Source organism: Rosa chinensis, chromosome 1, assembly GCF_002994745.2.
Source record: "Rosa chinensis cultivar Old Blush chromosome 1, RchiOBHm-V2, whole genome shotgun sequence".
Lineage (NCBI taxonomy): Eukaryota > Viridiplantae > Streptophyta > Magnoliopsida > Rosales > Rosaceae > Rosa > Rosa chinensis.
In genome coordinates, this window is record NC_037088.1 from 18,273,638 (window position 1) to 18,286,501 (window position 12,864).

The 12,864-nt window shown below is 39.8% G+C and overlaps 1 protein-coding gene across 10 annotated transcripts; it reads right to left on the bottom strand.

Moving 5' to 3' along the window:
- Positions 1–95: 95 nt before the first annotated feature.
- LOC112187462 (disease resistance protein RUN1) lies at positions 96–8,503 on the bottom strand. Of its 10 annotated transcripts, none has more exons than XM_024326312.2 (9): positions 7,054–8,503; positions 5,903–6,593; positions 4,693–5,785; positions 4,160–4,489; positions 3,421–4,035; positions 2,365–3,251; positions 2,075–2,245; positions 1,465–1,528; positions 96–692 (listed from the first exon to the last, which is right to left on the bottom strand). In XM_024326312.2, the coding sequence occupies exons 2-6, from the start codon at positions 6,445–6,447 to the stop codon at positions 2,670–2,672; spliced, it is 3,165 nt and encodes a 1,054-aa protein (XP_024182080.1). In that variant the 5' UTR covers positions 6,448–6,593; positions 7,054–8,503; the 3' UTR covers positions 96–692; positions 1,465–1,528; positions 2,075–2,245; positions 2,365–2,669. The 10 variants fall into 10 exon arrangements, with proteins under 10 accessions (XP_024182080.1, XP_024182072.1, XP_024182062.1 ...); XM_024326304.2 differs by lacking the exon at positions 96–692 and adding an exon at positions 699–952; XM_024326294.2 differs by lacking the exon at positions 96–692 and having other exon boundaries at positions 962–1,528; positions 7,054–7,149; positions 7,398–8,503.
- Between the last annotated feature and the right edge of the window lie 4,361 nt (positions 8,504–12,864).

Sequence of the window (12,864 nt, forward strand, 5' to 3'; positions counted from 1 at the left end):
AAGCCAGAATAGGTCATTACATACCCTTCCGCTGCTATCGATAGACAGACAAGAAGATAATGGTAGTACCCACAATGGTACATAGAAAATAGACCCACTCATTGTACAATCAATACGTAGAGACAGTGGCAATCCCCCTTTGGTACTACGCCTCCTAGAAAGATCTGGCCCTCCCAACCTAACTCTTTAACCAATAAACCTAGCTGCCTAGAGACCTCAATTGGTGTACACCTAGATCCACTGAGAATTAAGTCGACAAGACCAAAGCAAATGCAAAAACTTAATGCACAAAGGTGCCTAGACTGTGCTTGAAAACGGACCTTAATGTAAATAGACAAACTAATAACATATATAGAAAAGGCTTAGGGCTAAAACAACCCAAGCCTAAATAAAGACCCAAGAGGGCAGCCCAAAGAGAAGGGCCCAACTCAAGGTCCAGCAAGCCAGGGTTGACCTAAGCGCAGTCACCCTTCCACCACGCCTGCAGCCGCCTGTGCAACCCCGCCACGAACCAACCTCACCACAATCCCCGCCATGAACCAACCCCGCCACGCGCCGCACTGTCAAGCTTCGTCACAAGCCAGCACCGCCTCGAGCCCCAAGTCACTGCAGATACAGCGCCCAGCCCCGATCGCCGCCAGCCGAGCCATCACCTAGAGGCCCATGATTCGCCGCCGCAGGACGCACCACCCCTGCACAGAAAACGACCACAGACGCCTAGAAAGTTCGCCCACGTTTGCCTTCAAAACCAGGCTGCCAAACCTCAAGCCATAGCCACCTCCTCTCCCGATCTCAACCCAGGGCATTGAAGTGCCCGTCCGGCAGCCAGCAAGCGAAGACGCAGCCGAAGCCGACGCCATCCATGGCCGCCTCCGGACAGGGAACAAACTGGTGGGTTTGTGATCTCTCGCGGTGCTAGGGCTAGAGAGAGTTTTCGGGTCGTTCCCAGTCACTTCTTAACATGAGAATGTTTGTCCTTTAGTACATGAATGAAAAGTCGAAAACAAATGGCATAGAAAGAAGGGGAGGAAAAACCAAATGTCTAGACATGTCAAACCTAGTATGCTTACTACTGCAGTTTTTAGAACAAAGAGAAAACCCTAAATTGGAATATCTTGAAAAGGAAGGAATACTCATAAAAGTCTTGATTCTGACAATTTGAAACTTGAAGTTAAAAGAGCAGCATCGTTTCAAGTTGTTGCTTTGAACCACTCTAAAAGAACACATCTCAGTGAAATTTGCTTTAGCTAATGCACCTCAAAAGAGTAAATTGTATGCACATGATATTACATGGTAATGCATGGGAGTAACAAGGTGTCAGATTCTAATGCAGTAACAGTCCAGATAGACTGCCCCATTCTGATCTGAATGCTGACAACCACAATGCATTACACAGGGCAAAACAACAGTCAGGATTTACTGCACTTGAGTTTCCCCGTGCAGCTGCAAGAGCTACTCACTTACATTGACCATCAGCCAGTTGTCCGCTTAGGGTTTGAGTCAATGATGATGCGGAGCTAATAGCTTCCTGCAAATAACATCACAATGCAGAGTCACACATAAATACGTGCAGATGAAACTTTACACCATAGTGAACCCAGAAGACCCGCATAATAAAGCAAAAGCAAAGCCAAAAAATTTCTCATTCCTAGAAAGATATCAACCAGTGAGATCTTGACCGCCCAAAAGAAAACCTTGTCTCTAGAACCCAACACAGACTCATCCTTTCAGTCAACAACTCAAAAATACTACTCTTTGCAGGTGGAGAACATTGATACTTTGAGATTCAAAACATAAACACTAGTGGAGCAGCATTACACATTCCAGTTCTGTTGATAATTCTGCTGTATCAACCTATGACCAGTTACATAAATACTAGTGCACCCCACAAGAAGTTCTGCAGTCATTATGAGCAGATAACAATTCTTAACGAGCTACCAATCTTCATTCCCCTTTTTCTCATAAGAATCAAAGACCCCAAACATTATAGTTCTTGAAAGCATAAGTGAAGAAACTTTGTCAATAAATAAATTAGTAAAAGAGAAGAAGCTGGACAGAGTACAAGCATACACACCCTTAAAGCATGGGCTAACGGCGAATGTGTAGACTCAAAATGCTGCAGAGCCACAATTGCATGTTCAACCATTCCCTTCTGGAATGTGGCATCTACTTGCTCAAACATGGCTTTACATGACTTCTCAAAGGCAGGTACCACTGAAGCTTCCATGCTAGACTTGAGAGAATCCTATGTAAAAAGGTTATATATAACATTAGTTAAAAGGTTTACTGAAGCAAATCAAACGCGTGTTAGATATTCAAATCACAAATGCAAAGAAATTAAGTCACTATGACATTTAGACATACCTGAAGAGCTTGTTTACCCGATGTTTGAAACTGTGCCTCGATTTTCCTGGATACAGTAGCTTTAAGTTTTGAGTTAACTGATTTTCCAACTGATTAACTGCTTTATCTCCCACTACTTCCTGCAGCACAAGCATCAATTACATAACTAAAGCCAACTTTATAAAGGAACAAGCCAGATCATCAAAATTCTCACCTGAAAGCAATCAGATTATTCAGATATAGCCAAAGGTATTGGTTTCACCATAGCTGGAGTGATTGCAGGAACAACAGCTGGTCCAACAGCAGCTATCAAGAAATCAGCAGGTTCACGAAAGCCAATGCCTTATGTCTAGGCCAACGTCTGTGTCCAGTGATTCACAATCATCTTCAATTGACGGCGACGAAAGCCACGAAAGGCAGTCTAGCATACCACTCTCATCGGCAGGTGGAGCTGCCATTACAATCTTATTTGAATATTCATTCGGTGGTTGGCATATGAGGTGAACTCCACAGCTTTTCATTTGATCAACAGGGTAAAATTGAACTCGACAGTGATAACGCGACCAACCGTTTTGATCCACCTTTCCCTTTATTTCATCAGATAATGGAATATAATTCAGACGCATATGGCCAATTGGCGTTGGACTGTGCCGATTGGATCTCTGATCTATGAGTTCCTCATTGATGGAAATAACAGCTCGATCGTCAATAAAAATACTAAAAGTTTCCTCAACTAAAACAGAACAAAGAGCCAGTCCTATGTTCTCCCAATTCAATTTGCTTGGGATTTCAAAAGAAACTGCACATGTCAATGCCAGGCCTTTTTCATTAGCAGCAACCTCCTTCAAAATATGGAACCACTTCGGAACCTCACTACCGGGTAATACAAGCGTAAATGGGGAGTTATTCTGCAATAAAAATGTCAACTATGTTAATACCGAATGTATTCTTTCAGCAATAGGAATTCAGGTGAGAGACCCCTTAACTGTAGGCAGGTCTCACCCCATATTAATAAGGTGTATGCATCATGAAATACTGAAATCACATCAAGCAAAACGCGTGACAGAATAAACGGACCTGATTATTCAACAAAATATTTTCCATCTTCTCCATGTCATATCCCAGACTGTAACTAAATCTATGGCAATTACACAAGTCCATCTCTAGCATTTTCAAAGACTTGGGCCATATAGAAAATCTCTCCAGTGATTCACAATCCCTCGCATTTACCTCAAGTATATTTGGTGGAAGCTCTGGAATCTCTCTAAGTCTCTTGCAACAATTCAAGTCGATCCTTGGCAAGTTGACAAATTTGCCGAGTGTAGGAACACTAACAAAATTGTTACTTGAGAGATCAAGTTCGGTTAATGTTTTCAAGCAGTCAAGACTCCCAATGAAATCAGAAGATGATAAATTACATCCTTTGATTTTCAGTACATGTAGCTTGGGAAGCGCTAGTGAGCCACCGTCACGATCATGTGAAATACTTGCTTTTGTTTGAAATGTAGCAAGATTTGAGCATCTACTCACATTTAGGATCTCCAGATTTTGTAACTCATTGCATGGTATTGTTGTAAGATTTTCACAATCTGCTAGATCCAACTCTTTCAAGTTGGGTATTCCACTGAAGTCAGGCAGTCCTGATAGGGATTCACAACCCCTTAAATTCATACGTGTTAGCTTTGAAAAATTCTGCATGGCATAAGAAAAAGGAAAAGATCAACCAAGTGGAGACAATAATTTACACCACAATTATTTATTATTTATTTTTTAATTAAAAAAGTATTGAAATAAAATGGATATTAGATTAAAGTACCTTACGTCCCTCCCAAAGTCGTGTGATTCTGTGGCTGTCAGGAATATTGAGGTTTACAAGTTTGTTTGCATAAAAATCAGACGGAAAAGATTGCAATGGACTATCAGGCCAATCAAGCCACCTCAACTGGTTGGAGAGATAGTCAATGTCTCCAGAAAAGGATTCATATTCCTGTTTGGACCTGATTTTAGACGATTTTGAGGCAAACAATTCCAGGTCCTTGCTCATAGAAATATATCTAAGATTCTTCATCTGTGAGAAGCTTTTACTATTCAAAAATATTATAGATGATCGCCATGAGACCTGGATGCCTATAACTTTCTTTGTTCCCTACATTAAAAGAAAGCAACCATATTAACATAGGAACATTTATAGTTGCAATTTCTATTCAATAAAGAAAAATAACATAGCAATTTCTATTGGAATCAGAAGTACTGTTTCAATACAGTTTTCTTCAAGGTGCCAATAAGAAATTATATTCAGTATAAAATGTTTTTCATAATGAAAGACACAAAAATCATTAATATTCTTACCGTATTATTTGTTAGAATGTGGTTGACATCTTCTTCACTCCACACTCTACTGCGTTTTCCGGGCTCACCAGGTGACTCTTGATACACTATATCTTTACCCATTTCCTCTATCAAGTCATGCATCCAAATCACATCTTCGTCGATTCTTATCAAGGCTTTTTCTTGGAGTTGTGCAATACCAATCATCATTGTTTTGAGGTCGTAGCAAGCTTCTAGTATTGGTTTCACATGGACAACATGCTTACCTTTAAAGAAGCAAGCGATATCAAGAAACAGTTCTTTTAAATCTGCTCCTAGAGCATCATAACTTAGTGTGAGAACTTCTTGTATCTCTGCCTGAGGACCTCCTTTAAAACTACCTATTGTAGCTTTCCACTCCTCTATGCTTCTACGAAATAGATGAGAGCCTAAGAGTATCAAAGCTAATGGAAGGCCTTGGGCATAGCTTATAACATGTTGTGCAAGTTCCAGATAATTGCTTGGAGGTCCATTTCTTTTGAATGCATGCAAGCTAAACAACTGCAAAGCGTGATGATCATTTAACATCTTTACCTCGTATACTTCATCAACTTCATGAGCAATTAGACAACGTTTATCTCTTGTTGTTATGAGAATTCTACTGCCCGGCCCAAAGCAATTAGGGGATGGAACCAAGTTCTGTAATTGGCTACAATGACTCACGTCATCAAGGATTAAGAGAACTTTTTTATTTTGCATCCTTGTCTTTATCAAACTAACTCCTTTATCAACACTGTTCACCTTCAAAGTTGAGTCTCTTAAAATATCAAATAAAAGTGTCTCTTGTAGTTGGACTAGGGCATTTGATCTAACACCTGCCAAGAAACAACTACATGCAAACTTATAGCTAATTGAATTAAACACATCTTTCACGATTGTGGTCTTTCCTATTCCACCAGGCCCCCATATGCCTACCATGCGAACAATATTTTCCTCGGCTTTTAAAAGACTTTTGACAGCTTGTCTACAAGACTCTAATCCAATTGGATATGCAGCTACTTGCAACTCACATGAAGGGTTTACTACTCTGGCGGACAACTCCCCAACAATCTTCCTGATAAATTTAGCCTCGGACCTATAAATTTAAAAGCATATATATGAAATCAAATAAAGTGGAAGATTAATGTTGTCCTCAAAAATATAAAAAAGAGGCTAACCAAATTAACTAGCTAGTTTGGGGATAGAAACATACTCGCCATCCTTGAAAGGCCATCCAGACAAATCTGCTGCTTCCTTAAGAGCTGCCTTCCATTTGTCCATGCTGTCTTTGTATTTGCATTGATCAAGCGTAGCAAATGTGTCACCAAAAGCACCTCTTTGGTGTCGTACATCTGCTGGATCAACCTTGTAAAATACAAGTATAACTTCCTGTCCTTTGGATTTTCTGCATTCAAGTATCTTGACCAGCTCATTTAAGCACCACCTTGACGAAGCATAATTTTGAGAGAAGACAATGATTGAAACTCTGGACTCCTCAATTGCTCTGACAAGAGCCGCGGATATTTCCTCTCCTCTTCTGAGCTCATCATCTATGAAGGTCTTAATTCCCCTGTCCTCCAAAGCGGTGTGCAGATGATCTGTGAAATTAAAGCGCGTATCCTCCCCTCGAAAACTCAGGAAAACCTGGTATGTATAATGATTTTGGTCAGTAGAAGAAAGTGGGAGAGAAGAAGATGAAGAACTAGCTGCTTCATTGGTCAGAGCAGCCATATTTTGCTTTGCCATGCCTTGATCCATCTGTTGAATGTTGCCTTCCTAGAGTGCTGTTGCATGTTGCCTTCCTAGTGCCTGCCTTCCTTGCAACTCACGAGGCACTTGCGAAGCAGCTTCTGCTTTCCTTTCTTCCATCTGGGGCTGCTATTTTGAGTCAAAAACTACGTTTCCTGAACATATTTAATAAAACCAGTTGGCATTGTCAACATTAGGAGGCCTAGTTGCCAAGAAGTTTCTTCTTTTACTTTTTTTGTAGGTTCAATGTATTTGACTACTTTCTATGGAGGAGATTGCATTTATAATCATATGGCAATCGGAATTTCTCATCTGTAGTTTAATTAAGATAATGGATTTTTATTTATAGGTATTTAAGTTTAGGGTATTCAAGCCTTCCAGCTAATTTTTTAAGACCCTATAAAATGTGCTATTCTTTTTAATATCTATTTTTCACTAAACGGGTTTTGGATTGAATAAAGTAATGAACCTTAATAAGCACCGGTATTCTGAAAGTTCAAGATATGACAACACCAGCATCATGGTAATAGTTTTAGAGACAATTCCTTCAGTTACAAAAACAAGGAAAAGAGAATAATACATGTAATTCTAAGATGATTACAAATACTCGCATACCGATCGGTTTGGAACTCAGTTAAGCCTGATGGTATGTGCAGCCATCCTGCAGCAGCGTCTTAAGGGAAGCCCCAGCATCATGCCACTAGATCACTGCTGCTGAAAAATATTCAGCAACCACCACTGCTAATCACTTTAATGGAAAAGAAATGCAGTTGGACCTTCTGAAGAACACTTTAGAATCAAAATTGCAGTCATCTATGGAACTGTTTCTGAGAAACGATTGCTTAATCCAAGGAAACATGGTGCAATTATGATATTTTTCGGTGGATTGGCACATAAGGACCTAGGAAAATAATGTAGGCACAAGTCGCACAACTAAGGGGAACAGCAAACACTTTTACCTAGCTAGATTATTCGGAGTTGGCAAGTATCTGCACCCTTTCCCAATGTCATCAAAAAGCTCTAGAGCTCGCTCCCCATTTCCTTGCATGGCCATTGCTCGAATGGCTGCTGTAGCATTTCACCCATCACCGAAACTGCTTCACCAGCCACTTTGACAAAATCGTATTGTAAAGAACCGAGTTCTTATCCACACATTCATCAAAAAGCCACTTTGCAGCATCAGTAGCTCCCGAATGTAAGCATATTACGTACTCTTCAGTCCAGACTCCCGAATGTAAGCACACACCCTCTGACTCAACGCAACATCCTTCAACTTTGCGCAAGCAAAAATTAGACACACCATAGTCACCGAATTGGGTTCAATCCCGGTAGCCACCGTCTCGAAAAACAAAGAAACAGCCTCCTTTGGCATATAACCACAAATCAAACTAGTGCACGACACAGTATTTCTCTCAAGCATTTCATCAAACACCTTCCGGCCATAATCTAAGTCCCCACATTGCATGGAAACGAATCAAAGAATAATTCCCATAAAACACATCTTCACAAGCGACCCATGGAGCTGAACCCCTTCAGAGAAAGCCACAATCTTCGAACACGCGCTCAATGCAACATCTGAACATAGAGCCCAATAGCCTCGTCACTAAGCCCAGCACCAGAGTAACCCTTTTATCAGAGAATTGTACATGACCAATACAACCTTTGTTTCTTCTTCTTCTTCAAGGAACAAGTCGAAGGCTTTTCGGGCATAGTCTAAGCTTTCGAAGGTGCCCGTTTCGGCGCATGTGCTCATGAGCTTGGTGACATTAGAGGGCCTGTGACTGAGGCCTTTCTTAGTGATGTGACAGTGTAGTTGCTTTACTTGGTGTCTTGGTTTATGGGCTATGAATTTGGGTTCGTTTTGGGATATGAATTTGGGTGATTTTCTTAGCAACTTGATTAAGCATGATCATACCACAAAGAGAAGACACGGACACATATGATAAACCAGCTCTAAGGTTCGGCTGTGAAAGACGGGTTTAGTACAGCATGATATAAATGTAAGAGATGTCATGATCGTGTAAATATAGGTTAGGCTCGAAACTACTTTTTAGTACAGCATGATATAAAAGATAGTTTCTTTATCATGAATTACAATTCAGAATGTCAGGGTATAACAATAGCCTCGAAAGGCATTCTTCACAGAGAAAATTAGAACAAGGAACAAACAGAAAGGAAAGAATGTCGCTGATAAAAGAGACCAAGCCACTAACTTATGTTGTGACTGAACAGACAAGAACTCTGTAGCTAGTGCTAGATTATGATTGGTACTCCATTCTGGACAGATGTATGCCATCTAGAAAATTAACCGACTAAATCTGTATCATCGAATGCCTTTAGTATTCTATTCAGTATTTTAGTACCCTCTCGATCAGCATCTGCTATCCGGTAAGTTCATCTTCAAGATAGTTATATTCAGAAGTAAACTTGGCTTTGATCTTTTGACACCTGTGACATATCATATAAAGACATGTCAGTTAGATGACTTAGATCAGTTTATTATTTACAAAGACTTCAACAAGAATGCCTCTGTGTGTGTTCTAACTTCAGTTATCCTACGTACTGTTACTTCTGCACGTATAAGCGCGCTCAATTTTTTTTCCTTCCTCTCTTTGGTTTCACCAAATACTTCTTTTTTCGTGAAGTGAACTCAAAATCATGCCACGGGTGCAAGTCAAGAGAACTTCTTTTGTGTATAGAACGCCAGAAAGGTGCTACTAGTAAATCACTAAATCTCCAGTACTATCCATATAAAACAATGGTGCCTGACAAAATTTCAGCTTTCGAAATGTCATCCTATATATGAGTTTGACAAATATTCGGCCATATTTATGAATTTCTAAATTGTAAACTGCAGAATAAAATTGAACATGCTTGTGGCCTGTGCCAGGAAGATTTTGCTTAAAGTGATATATTTCATATTCCATGTGCTAAATCCATGGACCATGCGGATAATGCAACATCTTTGAACATGATATGTTTTGATCAAATTGTAGACAATAACATAAAGGCACTAGAGCATAGAAGTACTAGGAAAAGTGTATAGGCAAGGGTACAACTAAGGGGACATAGCATGTACCTTTGCTTCAAGCTTATTTGTAGTGATTTCAAATTTAGCTCGATCAGCATGTACCGCACTTGGCCGAATATGTAACTATTCAGAGTGGAATGTCTATGCCGATCGACAAGGTTTGGTAGGATTGGCAAAAGCAAGGATCTTGCCTTGGTTGGCACCCCCATCCAAGTTTCGAGCCCCAGAGTTGTAAATTTATCCCTTGTTGGTAGGTTGCTGAGTGCCAGGGTCTTGCGGGGCCTATGTGAATGCTGGTGAAACGTGCCAACTTCACGGGTGTCTAAGTCTCTTCTTGAGGCTTAATTGCAGATGCCTGCGGGTCTTACCACCTGACTCCTTCAGTGGGGTAGTGTGGGCTTTGGGACGTTGCGGAGTTTGTCTACTCCCAATTGTAAACTGGCTCGGGGCCCAGATGTTTGTTGGGTTCCTGCCAAGACCTGCCTCAGGTAATTGGGGCAAATGGTCGATCATAAAGTTTCTGAGCTGGGGGACCTGCCTCTCCCCTCCCAAATACTGATTGCCAAAAAAAAAAAAGTGGAACGTTTATAATCCCCACTGGAAGTGGAAAAGCAACCAAAATGCATGATACCAATAAACTAGCAACTCAAAATAATGCATAGACTATAAACATTTAAGACTGCCAATGCATATATGAATTTGAACTAACCTATGTAGTGCTTATAGTGTAAAGTGACAGGGCCATTTGGTCAATTCTGAAGTAACAGCTGCTAGGCTGAAAATGTGAAACTTGCACCTAATGCACCTCAAAATAGGCCAGATTTAATGTACATGATGCACCTCAAATAGCTGCTAGCAGACATGGATCAGAATTTCTTCATGGAATTCGATGCAATTGAGATATTAAATGTAATCAAGACAATGACGAAATCACCAGAGTTGAGATATTAAAGTGAGGTATTTAAAAGTATTTGAATTGATTTCACTAAATTTGATTCTGAAACATGTAGGATTACGTTGGAATAAACCTTAATACACACTTATTCTGAAACAACCTTGCATATAGTACAAAAGCAGCACCATGGAGATAGTTTTACTGCTTCAGAAGTTAGAAAACTTGGAAAAGAAAGTGATACTAAGAATATGACATGCATGTGAACTTACAGATTGATCACCTGAAGTGGATGGTAGTGTTCATTGCGGAGACATAGACAGCTATGAGTCTTGATCACCTTCTACTGCGCCACGAGGTTTTGTTGGTTCTGAAAACAGAGAACTCAGTTGCTTCCTCATGGCATTGAAGCTGTGGAGTAGTTGAATGATGGGAGCTATGCAGGTTTGCTTGTTACCTGCAAATTTGATAAGCAAAGGAACATTAATTATATGAAATTGTCAAGGGGCTAAGCTATGTATGCGAATTTATTCCAATTAACCAAAGATCATACCTTCCGAATTAAGCAAGAAAAACTAAGAAGAGAATCTCTGAAATATGTAGGAGGAGATATTTTCTCTTTTATTGAACATTGAACAAGAAAACTGCATCAACTAGGAAGAGAAACGAATGATGAGCATGGAAAATAGCACATACCTATACTTCCGGTTTATTTGCACTCATCTCAAATTCAGACAGTTCAGCATGTACCCGATTTTGCCCGAATCTGCAACCATTCCAAGAGAAAGTTTATAGTTCCCACTGAATAACATTAATCACCCAGAAATATTATTACTAGATGACATTAATCAAAATGTTCAAATATCAATAGTATCAACCAATTCGAATGGACTACCTTGATTTGCAGAGCCTAGCTGACTGCCACCAATGCTCTCCTATAATAGTGGGATCAACTGATAACCAACCAAAAAAAAAAAAAAAAGAATTGATTGATATGAAGATAACGGAAAAGTTGAGATACTTGAGACCACAATGTATAGGTTTTAAATTGAGGATAGTCCAATACTTCCACTGTTTTTTAAAATTACAGAGGAACATAGAAAATGAGCTATTCGTCCAGTGTTCTGTTCATTTCATTAAACCGATTTTTGATTGTAGAATTATGATCAAATACAAACCTTAATATGTATGCACTATTATTCGAAACTGCACAGTTATAAACTTTTAATACTTCCTCTAAATTACAAAAAAAAATGAAAAAGGAAAGGTTTTTATTCCAAGTGGATTACACATATACACCTACTCATTGATCAGTTTTGATGAAAAGATATACTTGTTGGAGAGAGCCTGATCCTGCAGCTGCCTCTAAAGAGACTCACAGTATTAAACTATTAATTCTTAATTTCCTTAAAAACAACGAAAACCAATTCCTTCTTCCTCGAGGTGGTCAGCATCCACCTGCAGCATCACCTTGAAGCAAGATACTTAGCCACAGCGAGGCTAGAACTTCTGATACCAAAAGCATATTGTATATGAGTTTGACAAATTATTGGCACATTTATGAAATTCAGAGATGTAACCAGTACATGAAGATTCAATAGACTAGCTGATTACCAGCAATATTCTCCTACAAGAATGGAATCAATTGAAGGCAAATTTACGAATTTTGATACCACAAAACAATCATTCGTATAAAAACATGAAATCTGCAGAATTTTAAAACAGGGAAGAGAGACAAACCTGAAAATAGCAGCGAGTCTCTGAAAGAACATGGCATATATTATTGTAGGAACTATGGAGTACTGGCTAGTGAGGTAGGATCAAAATTCGCGAGAGTCCGCAGCGAATTGGGAAGAAGATCAAGATTTGAGGTGGATGCAGATGCAGATGCAGAGTAATCGGAGAAGGAAGGCATTGATGGTTGCTCCTCAGTGCAGTGTCGTTTTGAAGGAATTGGTTGTTCCTGCTGCTCTCGTTCACGGTCATAATCGTCATTGGCTCCATTACGAGGCCTCTTTTGTTCTGGATTCGCAGACGAAATCCACGAAAGCCAGTCTAGCATGCGAGGTTGGCATACGAGGTGAACTCCACAACTTTTAATTTGATCAGCAGGGTAAAATTCAATTCGACACTGATAACAAGACCAACCCTTTTGATCCATTTTTCCCTTTATCTCATAAGATAATGGAATATAAGTAAGCCACATATGGTCTGGCGTTATTCTGCGCCAACTGGAACTGCGCCAACTCGGCAACTTGGAACACTGTTCTATGATTACCCCATTGATGGAAATATCAGCTCGATGATGAGTTATAACACTAAAAGTTTTCTCAACAGAACAAACAGCCACTCCTATGTTCTCCCAATTCAATTTGCTTGGGATTTCAAAAGAAAATGCACATGTACTGGACGAGCCGTTTTCATTAGTAGCAACCTCCTTCAAACGATGGAACCAATTCGGAACCTCACTACCAGGTAATACAAGACTAAACCGGGAGTTGTG

Excerpts from the sequence above, each read along its gene's own strand:
- LOC112187462 (XM_024326312.2), bottom strand. The coding sequence starts at position 6,447 with ATGGATCAAGGCATGGCAAAGCAAAATATGGCTGCTCTGACCAATGAA. Across the intron at positions 5,786-5,902 it reads TGGCCTTTCAAGGATGGCGA|GTCCGAGGCTAAATTTATCA; the intron begins GTATGTTTCTAT and ends TTAAATTTATAG. Across the intron at positions 3,252-3,420 it reads ATATTTTGTTGAATAATCAG|AATAACTCCCCATTTACGCT; the intron begins GTCCGTTTATTC and ends TTTTTATTGCAG.